The following is a 14,493-nucleotide window of genomic DNA, read 5'->3' as shown; positions in this document are numbered from 1 at the left end:
CAGGTCTCCGCACTACGCCTGCCCGGAGGTTATCAGGGTAAGTGCTCTCTCTCCGCCCGTGTGTCTTTCTTTCATACAGTAATAGCAGCTCCGAGCTCACTCTCCACAATGGCTCTTACATCACCGCTCCATCCTCTCCCCATTCACTCCACCCGCCCCCTCCCCCTCCGCTGGGTCGACACACTTTAAAGATCATCTGCATGTGAGCAGCTCTGCTCTTCTTCCTGTTTCCAGATTTCCTCAAATTCCTGCAGAAAACAAACCGAAGTGATGATTTCTGTTCATCTGATGAACACGCACGCACGCACGCACGCACGCACACACTCACACACACACAAAGATCTTCACTCTGCATGTTTTTTCTATGTGTATTCATAATTTTCCTGAAACAGGAAGTGCATCACGTGACGTTTTCCCTGATTTTAAACAGATACTCTCCAGTTTTGTTAACATACATCTGAGTGTAAAAGTAAAGTTTAAACTTGAATGTGGTGAATGAGATTAAATGCAGAAAGAAAAGAGCTGCTGTTCCTGCCTCTCTCTGTTGTTGGGGAAACACAGGAAATGACTAACGACACCCAGTCGACGTCATCATAAAAACAAATTTAACACGTCGTCCCAAAATAACTCGTGCAGAGCAGCCAGCATCACAAACTGCTGAAGCACAGTCCATGAATGTGTGGATTGGTCAGAGCTCGGAGCAGTCAGTTTGAACCGGTCTGAGGACGACTGATGAATGTACCGCAGTTAATTCAGTCTGTCTGTCTGCAGGGGGAGAAGTATGACGGGAGGAAAGCAGACGCATGGAGCTGTGGAGTCATCCTGTTTGCACTTTTAGTGGTGAGTGACAGCAGCCTCTAGTGGTGTGGAAGCGTACAGCGGACCAGACTTCACGCTGCATCACTTCCATCTCGCCCAGGTAGCACTGCACCTAATGCTGAATTACCCCCAGACCTTCATTTGGAATATTAGCTGACAAACAGCGCTCCATAAATCCTGACAGTCAAGTTTGCTCTCCTCGTAGCTGAGGGGTGTGTGAACCAATCAGATGCCTGCATGTAGGCTAACCTGTGGTTGGCTAACAGCTAACATGCCCCAACATGTAGGTAAGATGGTGTGTTTGAACACATTGAAATGAGGAGGAAAGTTTGTTCCTGAGGCGAACATTACTGCTGAATGAACTCTTTATTTGTTGTTCCCAGCAGAACGTCCAGGTGAAGAGAGAGGTCACTGAAACGTCTCCACACAAAATAAACAGCCTGACAGCAGCACTTGTCTTGGGAATTAAAGGTTAACGTCTGGACAGGAGGGCGGGTATCCTTACTGCTGAAGGCCGTCTAACTGTCTAACATGATGCTGTAATACTCACACACTGACATTAAAATGCACATCCCATAATGAAGGCTCTCCATACGGCGGCGTTATAATGCGACAGTGACGAGTGAGCAGCTAAGTGACGGTTGGTTGGTTGCACACATGCACGCTCCTCTCCTGATGAAGATGGAGCACAGAACACAGTCATCATGTGAAGATAAATCTCTCCTCTTGTGTTGTTTGAGTGTCAGTGGCCATCTGGCTCCGTCCTGCCTGCTTTTCACAGAGGGGGAAGCGGTATCAGTCATCGCGTCACTGAGCGCGCTCCCCAGCTGGAGAGCAGAGGCAGCGGCGGCTGGCTGCCGTACAAACCGCTTCATCATCACCGACTGTGATGACTGATATCTGTCACGCACCGCGTCCGGTCGGCGCTTCGTCAAACCCACATTATGTCCCGAAGAACACCTGACGGGCCGCTTACATCGGCTGACAGCAGCAGCACGCCGGTGTTTTGGTTGATGCTTCCATTGACTTCTGTTTTGATTTTGGACCTGCGAGCATCTCGACAGCTACTGGCCACTGTGCCGCAGGAAGTAGTCCAGATATTCCCATTCCTCAGTGCGTTATTCCTAATGAGAGGAAAGACTGTTCCTCTCAGGATGTTCATGCTTCCAAGAGGATTATTTCTTCATGACCCTCCGCCTACACCACCATCAGTCTTAATTTTTCATCTTTACACAAAAAACCTCTAAATTTACTGACCCGGCTGCCATATAGCTTAACTGAGCTCATTCATAACAAGTCATGACGTTTGTTCTTCATGAATTACAACCAGCTGTTCCCACCGAGCCCCCGCAGGTCTGAGATGACAGAAAAATATCAGTGTGTGAATCTGTGAGCTTAAATTGCATAACTTACATCTGGCATTAAAATGTGATAAAAAATAAAAGTAATGTAAAGCAGTGACTGTCTCATCTAAATGAAAGAACAGAATAATAAACTGGTGTCAGCAAAGATGAAAGTGCAGTAACATCCTGCGAGTACAGACTGAGGAGGAGCCGCAGCACGTTGGCTGTGTATTGTTTTTAATGTGATGAACTCTGAGTTAAGAAATGTCTTATTAGAACAAATCATCAAGTGACAAAAAGTTAATATTTGGTCCTTTTGAGAAGAGAAAATGTGTTTTCCAATAAGATAAAATGAGGTCAAATAAAACCTGCAGTGCTCAGTGTAAACATACATGCAGGCTTCAATAAGATGAGATAAAACTTTATTGATCCCACGCTGTGGAGATGACAATGTTACCGACAGCAATAATCACAAGAATAAAGAAGAGATGTAGAAAATAAAATAAAATGACAATAAAAATGAAAAGTATCATCTATGTACATGTGTAGATGTGCATACAAAAACATACAAAAAGTGAACAAGAATAAATGTCTTGAGACGGATGGTTCAGTCTCTCGATGGACATGAAGACAATAAAATGCAGCAGAATCAAAGTGAAGGGAAGTGAAGGGAAATGAAGGGATGTGAGAAGAACAAACAGGAGTGAAAGTTTGGGATCAAAGTTACAGTTTTGCAAATTACAACAACAAATAAACTTGAACTTCTGTGAGTCGTGTGAAATCAGTGCGTGATCATCATCTGTGTTCGTGTCTGGTGTTGAGCAGATGTCCTGAAGGAGGCTCCTGAGAGCCGTCCCTCTCTTTGAAAGCTTGTCATCTGCCTGGTTGGTGACATGCGACAGTCGCTGACGTGTGAGATAAACAGTGACCGCTCTCCTCTTCCTCCAGGGCGCGCTGCCTTTCGACGATGACAACCTGAGGAATCTTCTGGAGAAGGTGAAGCTGGGAGTTTTCCACATGCCTCACTTCATCCCTCCGGACTGTCAGAACCTCCTGCGCGGCATGATTGAAGTGGACGCCACCAAGAGGCTGACGGTGAGCGACGCACGCCGCCTCCTCCTGCTGGCGAGGAGCGGCCTGAAGTCTTCCATCAGTGGGCTCGTGCTCGGTTTGCGTTTTCACCGTCGGGACCGTCGAGACTAAATTTAGCAGAACTGCAGATTCTGAGCAGCGCAGACAATCGTTTCATCTCCGGCCGAGGATTCGGTTTGGCCTAGAATAGAATCAAAAGTAAGAAAGGGTGGATTTAGATGTGCAGTTATTTGTGCTTTTAGTAACAGCTTCAACGTCCGCTCAGCTTATAAATGAGTAAAATCATATAAATGAATGAATTAATTAGATTTAATGTTTTAGTTCAGTCATAGCAGCTTGTCAACAGTTAAGTTACCTGAGACCGTCTGAAGGGCCAATGATCAGTGACTCCACAGTGTCACATGGTCTGAAGATCAGTGTTTCATTAAACACATTTTACAGTTCTGTCCTCACATTTCAGGTCAGACAGATTGTCTGTAAAAAGTTTGCTCAGCCTCCTTCAAAAAAACCAAAATATCTCTGAGGGTCGAAGCTGCAGTTTAGCTTTCCCACCACTGCTTCAGGTGGAGATGAGTTTTATTCATTTGTTCTCTGAACTGTTCAGCTGTTCAGGGCTGCAGGCAGCTGAAGTCTGTCCCATCACAGCTGCAGCCTGGACGCTTCAGTCCTCTATCAACGGACTCAACGGACAAAACAGGCGAGTGCACTGGTGCACTGCGTTGTAGTGTAGTTCAGCAACATGCTCCTTCGACTGTTAGCCTTTGAATTATGGAGCTGCAGGACTGTCCACAGGTCCCGCCTTGGAGCAGAATAAGCTGTTGTGCAGTGTCCCCCCCCCACTGTAAAAACACTGCACTGCTTTTAAAATGTTACTTGAAGGGGAACCTAAACATCTGATGGCGCGGTCAGCTGCCATACTGCATTGCATTGTGGGTAATGTAAGATGTTTCTGGGTCTCCTGGATTGATTTGAGTCCTTACCGTGTTAAAGGAGAGTGATGCTGGTGAACTACTCCTTTAATGCCGTGTTGGTGCCCGTCCTGCTACGCAGCCTGACAGGAAGTGCTGCTTTTACGTGTCTTCTTCAGAAGTAAAAGTCAAACAATACACCAGGTTTCAAACGAACCTCCTGGTCCGACCCGATGACTCCCTGAGCAGGAACGTACAGTTTGTGCTTGTGGAGTCGTCAAACATCATGAGACCTTTAAAAGAAGCCACCTTGTGGTTTCACTGCTAAATAAAACAGTTATTCATGTTTATTTCTCTTTATTTGTGTTGCAGTTAGAGCAGATCCAGAAGCATACGTGGTACCTGTAAGTATTCCCACCTGTCACCTTTCTCCTGTTTCTCCTCTGTTAAGTGTCTGTATGTATGTCCACATTGATAAAGGAAAAATGAAGCAGCAGCTAATGCAGAATAATAACACACCTATCAAAGCTAGTTCCTCAAATTGCTGCTGGAAGCCTCTCGGAGGAGAAGCAGGTCCATTAATCTTGAGAGTGTGAGGTCCAGTTGTTGGAAAGCTGAGAGAGCAGCTCAAGCTTCAGGACGCTGCGTCGCTCCTGATGGACCCCTGATCGCTAATGGATTCACTATTTCTGCCTTCTGAAAGGCAGATTTCTCTCACTGGTTTGAAATGACCTTTAATGTTCAACCACAGCATCAGCAAACCGATATTTAGCTTCTGTTAAATGTTGCATATCACTCTGCGCTGGGATTCGTTACAGTTTGAGCACTAATAACGCTTCAGAGACGTCCGACAAGCTCAGTCCATCTAAACCGTTTCATGTGGAGGTAAAACTGAACGTCAGCACACCTGGAATATTTCAGAATAATCCCTCACTGCAGAGGAAAACGGTGCAGACAACTACAGTGAGCCCAGTGGGACAAATCTGAAGCAGGAAGTGGGACGGAGGTTAACAAGCTTCGTTAACAACCTGTCGGATCATTTCTGAGCCATCAGACTGCCAGATTGAGTCAGTTCACTTGGTGAGTCTGATGTTATAACTGATTAAGGCAGAAATGACAAAAATATCTTAAGAAGCCGAAACAGGTGAGAATCACTGATTCTGCCAAAACGTTCCTCTACAGTTAATTATTAATAATTATTACAGATTGAAATATTGGATGAAACTATAAGAATTAGACAAAGCTGTTAATTAACCAAAATGAAACGGTCTACTTGTTCAATCAGAGTGATTCTTCCCCCGTGTTTTATTTCATCTTATGTTTGAAAATGTTCAATTATCCAAGAATTCAAAAGAAAACAAGGAAAGATTCGAGAAAAGAAAGAAAATTAACAGAATTTGTTTGGATATCCTGTTAATGATTGCACAAAGCCTCAGATTGAAGCCTAATAAGTGCATCAACTTCAGAAGGAAGCAGGAAAACTTCAGCATGAGGGTCAGCAGCGCTTCACCGTCAGTAACAAATAATCTGAATAACGCTGAATTTTTCAGATGATTATCAGAGTAGAAGGAGTCTGACACCGAGGAAGACTCCTTCAACCCCAGAGCAGATTATTATTCATCACCCTTCAGACGTGGGATCTTTCATTGACCGAATGCCTCATTGCTTTATGCTGTTTATGCATTTTTATTCTTTTTTCAAACTGACTGTTGTCTAATTGTCCATTAAAATGAGTTTTCTGTTCACACCCTTTGGTTCCTCAGATGATCCCTGAGTTCTCAGTGTTAAATGAATTCCAGTTAAACCACATCGATCCAGATGTTCCTCAGACTTCACTCTGTTACCTCTGACACAGCAGCTGGAATATTTTGTTCAGGTGTACGACCTGTTCGTCTTTACTCCTCATCGATTGTTTTGTCTGGCTGCTCTGGAAGCAGTAAATTAGATGCTGATACAAGAAAACATCATCTAATGGAACAAAGTCCGTGCTGCGTGTCCGTCATGCCGAAGTGCTCCTGCTTCCCTTTTGAGTTATTAAACTTGTTTGTTTGCTGATCATGACGTTTGTGCAGTGGAGCGCGCCTCCCTGCAGGTCTGAGCTCCCCTCTGTGCTCTATTAGGGGGCTTTTCCTCCCTGACATGAAGCTGAATCATGTGTTGTTAAGGTCAAGTTCAGCTGCAGAAGCTTGCAGCTGTTTACAAGTTCAGTCTAAATTTCTTTGTTGGTGCAAACCGTGAGCTCCGTGCTGCTCTGGCCTGTGTTGTGTTGCAGAGCTGGAAAGAACGAGCCCGAGCCCGAGCAGCCCGTCCCCAGGAAGGTGGCCATCAGGACGCTGGCCTCGGCCGAGGAGATCGACCCCGACGTCCTGGAGAGCATGCACTCTCTGGGCTGCTTCAGGGACAAGGACAAACTGACCAAAGACCTGCTGTCTGAGGAGTGAGTGAGGAGGAGGAGGAGGAGGAGCAGAGAGGCAGTCAAAACCACAGAGGAGGCAGATTAAAGGGGGAGGAGGGGGATGAAGGAGCTGATGAGAGGGGCAGAGAAATAGATGAGACGGCTGAGGATGAATTCTTCTATTTAATATGTCGTTTGATGATGAAGCATCTCACTGTCCCGCTCTTAACGTCTCTCTCCAGTGACAACCAGGAAAAGATGATCTACTTCCTGCTGCTGGACCGTAAGGAGAGGTACCCGAGCCACGAGGACCAGAACCTGCCGCCACGCAACGAGATCGGTAGGCCAGTCCAGCCGAACGGGAGAGCGTCGTTTCTAATCGCTGCGTCATCGTGTGCAGCTCATTGATCGTCATCAGGACGTCCAGCACTTTAGTTTATGACCAAATACCTGTACTGACCTGTTCCCACCCCCCCCAGCTGTGCTTTCTGTTTGGTGCTAATTAGCATTTGTCAGCATGCTAATGTGCTAAACTAAGAGGGTGACCACAGTTAGCATTGCCAGCTAAACGTCAGCGCGTTGATGCGTCAGCTGCTGAAGTTTCCTTTTTGCTGCAGTGATGTTTAAGTGTCCTCGGTGCTCGGAGGACATTCTGTCCCTGCCGGGACTTGGCAGGTGCGACAGCTGGCACACGAACGAGCCGACATCATCCCATCACAGGTTACCTTTTCAGCCAATAAATTTCCAGCTCCACATCAGTATTTAAAAGCTTTTCCACCCTCAGTCTATCAAATGTTGCACCGAACTTCACAGAGACCTCAGGGCACACGATGGTTAGTTCAGGGGGGCTGGGACTGTGGAGCGTTCTCTGCAAATACACAAGGCAGCACTGACTCGCAGAGGATATATATATATATATATATATATATATAATTTGGTTACTGAAGGTTTTTTGAGTGGTCTCTGATCTTGTGTTGTCCCGTCATTGACCTTTGACCCCTGACCCCGCTCAGCAGACCCTCCCAGGAAGCGCGTGGACTCGCCCATGCTGAGCCGTCACGGTAAGCGGAGGCCGGAGAGGAAGTCCATGGAGGTGCTGAGCGTCACGGAGGGAGGATCTCCCGTCCCGGTGCGACGAGCCATCGACATGGCGACCCACGGTCAGAGGTAAGAGACGGAGATCTGCACGTGTGTTCATGAGCATGGACGAACGTGTCTGACACACACGGGTCAGTCAGGAAGCTGCGCTGTCGGTCGAAGTGTAGCCGATGATGGTTATCAGATGTGATAAATAATGTATTTAATCCCAGTTCAGTGAAGTAAAGGAAGGAGGTGCAGCTCAGCAGCTTCATCAACATTCGACTCGTCCTTCCTCAAATTGATGTCACAGCCGCCGTCTGGTTGCCCTCAGAACGACCCGAGTTCGCCGTGAGGTCTGTCCACAGCTGTAAATCCTGCCCTCCTTCACCGACCTGCAGTTAAATACATGATGCATCGTTCTCTCTCTGTCGGGTCAAGATGAGGCCCGACGTGACCTCCTGTTTCAGCCAGAGACTAACGCTGTGCTCTCAGCTCTGGCCCAGATGTTGAATGCATGAACAGGACTCAGTTTGTGCGTCGTGTGTGTAAAGTGTGCATGGAGCATGCAGTAAAGAGGACTAAAGGCTGAGAACCGTCCGTCTGGCGAGTCGCCGCATAAAGAGGCCGTTGATGTTTGTGTTGTTGGGACAATAGAGCCGACAGGACGTGGGAGGTTGTTTGACACGTTCAGGCGAAGCTCCATGAATGAACGTCATTCTCATTCCAGAGCTGAGCCTGCTCACGTCGCTGCTCTAATCAATAACAAATTATTACTTTACACAATCAATGAAGCAGAACAAACTCAGAGTGTCAGAAAGGGTCATTTGTACAATTTTAGCACCTCACAAGTCTTTTTTTTCCTCTTATTTCTTGAAACGAGGCACAAACAACAGAAACGGCTTCGTCGACGTTAATGAAACCTGAAAGTTTCCTTCATGTTTCAGTCCAGTCACTCAGACTAACTCACTGCAGCGCTTCACGTCTTTCCTACTGTTAGTCTGTTAGTTAGTCTTAGTCTGTTAGTTAGTCTTAGTCTGTTAGTTAGTCTTAGTCTGTTAGTCTGTTAGTTAGTCTGTTAGTCTGTTAGTTAGTCTTAGTCTGTTAGTCTTTTAGTGAGTCTTAGTCTGTTAGTCTGTTAGTCTGTTCGTCTGTTAGTCTGTTAGTTAGTCTTAGTCTGTTAGTCTGTTAGTTAGTCTTAGTCTGTTAGTCTGTTAGTCTGTTAGTTAGTCTTAGTCTGTTAGTCTGTTAGTTAGTCTGTTAGTCTGTTAGTTAGTCTTAGTCTGTTCGTCTGTTAGTTAGTCTTAGTCTGTTAGTCTGTTAGTTAGTCTGTTAGGCTGTTAGTTAGTCTTAGGCTGTTAGTCTATTAGTCTGTTAGTTAGTCTGTTAGTCTGTTCGTTAGTCTTAGGCTGTTAGTCTGTTAGTTAGTCTTAGGCTGTTAGTCTGTTAGTCTGTTAGTTAGTCTTAGTCTGTTAGTTAGTCTTAGGCTGTTAGTCTGTTAGTCTGTTAGTTAGTCTGTTAGTCTGTTAGTTAGTCTTAGTCTGTTAGTTAGTCTTAGTCTGTTAGTCTGTTAGTCTGTTAGTTAGTCTGTTCGTCTGTTAGTCTGTTAGTCTGTTAGTTAGTCTTAGTCTGTTAGTCTGTTAGTCTGTTAGTTAGTATGTTCGTCTGTTAGTCTGTTAGTCTGTTAGTTAGTCTGTTAGTTAGTCTTAGGCTGTTAGGCTGTTAGTCTGTTAGGCTGTTAGTCTGTTAGGCTGTTAGTCTGTTAGTTAGTCTGTTAGTCTGTTAGTTAGTCTTAGTCTGTTAGGCTGTTAGTCTGTTAGGCTGTTAGTCTGTTAGTTAGTCTGTTAGTCTGTTAGTTAGTCTTAGTCTGTTAGGCTGTTAGTCTGTTAGTTAGTCTGTTAGTCTGTTAGTTAGTCTGTTAGTCTGTCTGTTAGTTAGTCTTTGGCTGTTAGTTAGTCTGTTAGTCTGTTAGTTAGTCTTAGGCTGTTAGTCTGTTAGTCTGTTAGTTAGTCTGTTAGTCTGTTAGTTAGTCTTAGTCTGTTAGTGTGTTAGTCTGTTAGTTAGTCTTAGGCTGTTAGTCTGTTAGTCTGTTAGTTAGTCTTAGTCTGTTAGTCTGTTAGTTAGTCTTAGGCTGTTAGTCTGTTAGTCTGTTAGTCTGTTAGTTAGTCTTAGTCTGTTAGTTAGTCTTAGTCTGTTAGTCTGTTAGTTAGTCTGTTAGTCTGTTAGTTAGTCTTAGTCTGTTAGTGTGTTAGTCTGTTAGTTAGTCTTAGGCTGTTAGTCTGTTAGTCTGTTAGTTAGTCTTAGTCTGTTAGTCTGTTAGTTAGTCTTAGGCTGTTAGTCTGTTAGTCTGTTAGTCTGTTAGTTAGTCTTAGTCTGTTAGTTAGTCTTAGTCTGTTAGTCTGTTAGTTAGTCTGTTAGTCTGTTAGTTAGTCTTAGTCTGTTAGTGTGTTAGTCTGTTAGTTAGTCTTAGGCTGTTAGTCTGTTAGTCTGTTAGTTAGTCTTAGTCTGTTAGTTAGTCTTAGTCTGTTAGTCTGTTAGTCTGTTAGTTAGTCTTTGGCTGTTAGTTAGTCTGTTAGTTAGTCTTAGTCTGTTAGTCTGTTAGTTAGTCTTAGTCTGTCAGTTAGTCTTAGTCTGTTAGTCTGTTAGTCTGTTAGTTAGTCTTTGGCTGTTAGTCTGTTAGTCTGTTAGTCTGTTAGTTAGTCTGTTAGTTAGTCTTAGTCTGTTAGGCTGTTAGTCTGTTAGTTAGTCTTTGGCTGTTAGTTAGTCTGTTAGTCTGTTAGTTAGTCTTAGGCTGTTAGTCATAGATCATCGTCAGTGACCCTCATGAGTTTTGCTTCACGGCACCATTTTTTCATCAGCGGCTCCTGAAGCCCTGATGAAGAAACAAAAAAACAGTTTTATGAGAGTAAACGTGAGGGTTTAGTTTGGTTTGAGCAGCTAAAGCAGCTTCGTGGTGAAACCAGTTCGAGGAGAGACTGTTTGTCCACACAATCATGTGACACAGCCTCCGAGCTAACACAGTCACCAACTACACCAACATCACGCTACGCCTTCCTTTGCCCCCGAGTCGATATTCAGAAGCCGTTAGTCAGGACAACGGGAATAAACAGGAAGTTGTTTGGCTGAGGATCAGCGGACAGTTTGTGGTTAAAGCCTGTGAACAATATTTCAGCTTTGCCGACAGCTGATGTGTCGATGAATGAGAACGTCTGCCGGGAGGTGTGAAAACAAAGATATGCTGAATGCCTGAGACAGAGAGCTGCCGTGACGTCAAGTGCAGTTAATGAGCGAATAAACCCTTTGACCTGAGGCGGTTGGTGTTTGAGGTCTCTGAACTGGATCGATAGTTAACAGGATATAAACACATCTCATGAAACCAGAAGCCGTCGTTCTTTCATCCTCAGCGCTCTGCAGCCGTCTGCATTCAGCTTTTTGACTGAGCAGCTTCAGAACTTGTTCAAAGTGCTTTGACAGGCTGGAAAACATCAGACCAGCAGGATTAAAGTCGGCGCCAGAACAATGCGAAGCAAGATGATCATACAGTGAAGAGTAGTGATGTCAGACAGCGCAGTAAACACTGAATAAAACATACAACATGAAATATTAACAGAAAAAAAAGCATGAAATGTAAAGGCGTGACGTCACGTTAGATAAAAGTTCAGCCTCAATCTGGAGAAGTCAGAGCGCTGCAGCATCATGAAAACCAGACGGACATCTGTCCAACAGAGCAGATTTTTACCTCCCGCCTCCTCCAGGAGCTGCTTCCATCCCACACTCTTCAGGTCGCAGGAACTCTCTGATGACAGCTGAGATCTGTTATCTTTCATTAAACGTTGTTGACCGAGCTGGCCCATTAGCACCTCGCTGATGAAGCACAGAGCTTCTGTTTTTACACGAGTTCATTCACTGAACTATCACACGAAGGTCAGCAATGAATCTGCTCTGACACCCTTCATCTTCATCATTTAAAGCCTTCAGAGTGAGAACGAGTCATCTCGCATCAGTTTCATTGAAGGGTCAGCAGAGCGAGCGGAGCTCAAACCCACGTCAAAGTCTCCTGTGGACCCGAGGCCCCCGTCTGCGTGATGGAAAATCATCAGCGCAGAGTTAATAAGAGGGACGCTTTGTGTCTTCAATGTTCAGCTGAACTGTTGAAGTGTTTGAACTAAACACTCATCAAGTTAAGATCCCGAGGAGGCACGAACAGATGTGACGTTTACAGACGTTTACAGACGACGCTGAGGGCCCCCGACACCCACCCGCAGGTTTTCACTTGTTCTGGTTCATTAGACTTCTGCTCAGGTCGACGTTAGACGAGGTCTCACAGGAAAGAAAGTCACGGTAAAGGCTCAAACACGCACACACTCTGTGCTCCGATTGGCTTCATCTCCATAGCAACAGTGGCAGAGGCTCATGGGTATTGAAGTATTGTCAAAGAAGAAGTGACGGTCCAAACATGAATCTGTAGTTTTCTAAAATCCTCCATCAGACTTCTGTGTTTGCTTGTTGAAGAACATCGAGGACGTCCTGAAATAAAAAGAATTAATAATTAAAAGAAACCTTCTGGTGGACGTTCAGCGACGGAGTGACTTCTCACAGGCCTGGTGTTGAACTCCTGCAGCTGGCGAGCTAACGTGCTAACCAGATAAACAAGATAGAACTTTATTGATCCCACGCAGGAGACATTCTGCTGCTACAGACAGCAGCTATAGCAAGAATAAAAAATAAAGGAGACAAAAGAGAAATAATAAAAGAAAACTAAAGATATATATAAAAATGTGCATTATAAAGAAAAAATCTAGTTGCCTTCAGAAGGATGCTTCAGTTTCTCAAAGGAAAGTTTTGAATTGCACGTGTTTGATGTGGATGATAAAATAAAATGTGGATGTTTGAACAGACGAGTTCGTCACAGTCTGCTTCTCTGAGCTTCTTTCCAATTTCTCTCCGCTGGATTCTTGGTTACCGCTGACGTTTTGTTCATTTCATCCAGTTAAAAGTTACCGAAGTGGAGAAAAGCCTCCACGAACGTGTAAGACTGCTGAATATCAGTTTAAAGAGCGGTTTAACCCCGACAGAGGAGGCTAGGCAGAGGTGGACGCGGCGTGGCCGATCGCGGATCTCGTTCTCGTTTCTGCGTCGCTAAAATGAAAAACCTGCGTTAGCTCATCTGTTACACGGTTGGTCGCCTTCCAGTTAATTGATCTGCGTGTGAACGTTTGCTGTTTCAGCTGCTGGTGTGATCTGGCAGAACTCTTCATCACACCTCATCGGCTCCTGATGTTAGTTTTACTTTGTGCTCTGGGACCAGGTTCCCCCAGCAGGACCTGTTGTTGTCCCCGGTCTGTTGAGCGTGAACGTCACAGCGCGTGAACCGGTTCCGGGGATGGAAGCGGTGTGTCGGTTGTCCCACCGACTCGAGCATGAGCCACGAATGTGTTTCTCCTCCTGGTTTTTCTCTTCGGGGTCTCGTCTGTGCACGTTCTGAGCTTTGTGTTGCTCTTTGCTTTGTTTGTGCTGCATGCTGGACGTTAGGATTCCCCTCATGTGACTGTCTCTTGATTTTCTGTCTGCCCCTTTTAGCAAATCTGTGTTCAGTAAAAGCTTGGATATCACAAACGCTAACTGCAGCAAGGAGGAAAGGTATTGGTCGGCTCGGCTCGTCGTGTTTCCTCAGTTTGTTTGTCGTGTCAGATTCATTTTGTTTCTGCCATCCATCTGTTTCCTTTTCTTTTGTAGCACCCCGTGCTTGCTAAACTCCTTTAAATGTCTTTCACTCATTATTTTAGTGTCTCTCCATTAGAAGGAGCCTGTTAGCATCATTCATAGTAGAAATCTGTCTTTTACATTTTTAACCTACTAACAAAAGTGAAGCAATATTTAAGAAAAATAAAATAAAAGTCCAGCATTCAGTCATCACACTGCAAAAAATATCAGAAGTGTTTTGGAAAATTCTTTGATTTGGATCAGAAAAGGTTAAATTTGATTAGAGCTTTTCACTCGATCTGATCTGATCTGAAAGTGTAGGTGTCACAGAAAAGTAATCTGATTACTTAGTACATTGATTCTTCATGTGGATGCTCCAGTGCTGATACTCGACCAAAGTGGCACATTGACAGCCGGGCTGTTTGCTCCACGGCGACCCGGCGACGCCTCGACTTGTTTTTAGCTTCGAGACGCCAGAGAGCGAAGAGAACAGCGACGGCGTTGAAACTCTTCCTGTCAGTGTTTTCATACCAACACCGGACAACGTGTCCACACTGAGAATCGTCACCGGCTCTGCAGCTCTGCCGAGCTTTTCAGCCACTTCCTGTCGAGTTGAGTCTGACTGTTTTCGGCGGCTGTTCCTGTACACGAGCCGCTCGGCGGCAAACGGCAGGCGGACGCTCGGAGACGAGCGGCTGACGAGTTACTCTGTGTCTGCTGGACGTGGAAATATACGACCATGTGTAACACATCAGAGTCCGATCTGCACAGATGATCTGTGTGTGTTTCACCAGGTTAGCTGATTTGAACATAGATCTGATCTGCAGTCTGCGTTGTATCCATTCAGCTCCCGCCTCACCTCAGCCACTTTCACCAGATAACGAGACAAAACGCTGCCAGAGACGTGTCGAGTATCAGCATTAGATCATCCAAACAGCATGTTAGCAGTATATGAAGCACAGTAAAACAGTGGCACTGATGTCAGTGTGTCAGTATCTGTGTGTATCTGTGTGTATCAGTGTGTATCTGTGTGTATCTGTGTGTATTAGTGTGTATGAGTATCAGTGTGTATTTGTGTGTATCTGTGTGTATCTGTGTGTATCAGTGTGTATTAGTGTGTATGAGTATCTGTGTGTATCAGTGTGTATCAGTGTGT

At 45.1% G+C, this 14,493-nt stretch overlaps 1 protein-coding gene across 1 annotated transcript in view; it reads left to right on the top strand.

Annotated features, from left to right (window-relative positions):
• Positions 1-14,493, top strand: part of LOC121607413 (serine/threonine-protein kinase BRSK2-like) — a 115,347-nt gene that overhangs the window by 83,567 nt on the left and 17,287 nt on the right. Inside the window, exons 6-13 of the mRNA XM_041938194.1 lie at positions 4-37; positions 772-840; positions 3,111-3,257; positions 4,535-4,566; positions 6,435-6,599; positions 6,800-6,897; positions 7,574-7,724; positions 13,215-13,274. Of these exons, the coding sequence (XP_041794128.1) occupies positions 4-37; positions 772-840; positions 3,111-3,257; positions 4,535-4,566; positions 6,435-6,599; positions 6,800-6,897; positions 7,574-7,724; positions 13,215-13,274 (756 nt within the window). The remainder of the gene's footprint in view (positions 1-3; positions 38-771; positions 841-3,110; positions 3,258-4,534; positions 4,567-6,434; positions 6,600-6,799; positions 6,898-7,573; positions 7,725-13,214; positions 13,275-14,493) is intronic.

The sequence above is a fragment of the Chelmon rostratus genome, chromosome 1 (genome assembly GCF_017976325.1).
Source record: "Chelmon rostratus isolate fCheRos1 chromosome 1, fCheRos1.pri, whole genome shotgun sequence".
Classification (NCBI taxonomy): domain Eukaryota; kingdom Metazoa; phylum Chordata; class Actinopteri; order Chaetodontiformes; family Chaetodontidae; genus Chelmon; species Chelmon rostratus.
This window is presented reverse-complemented; position numbering and strand designations above follow the sequence as displayed.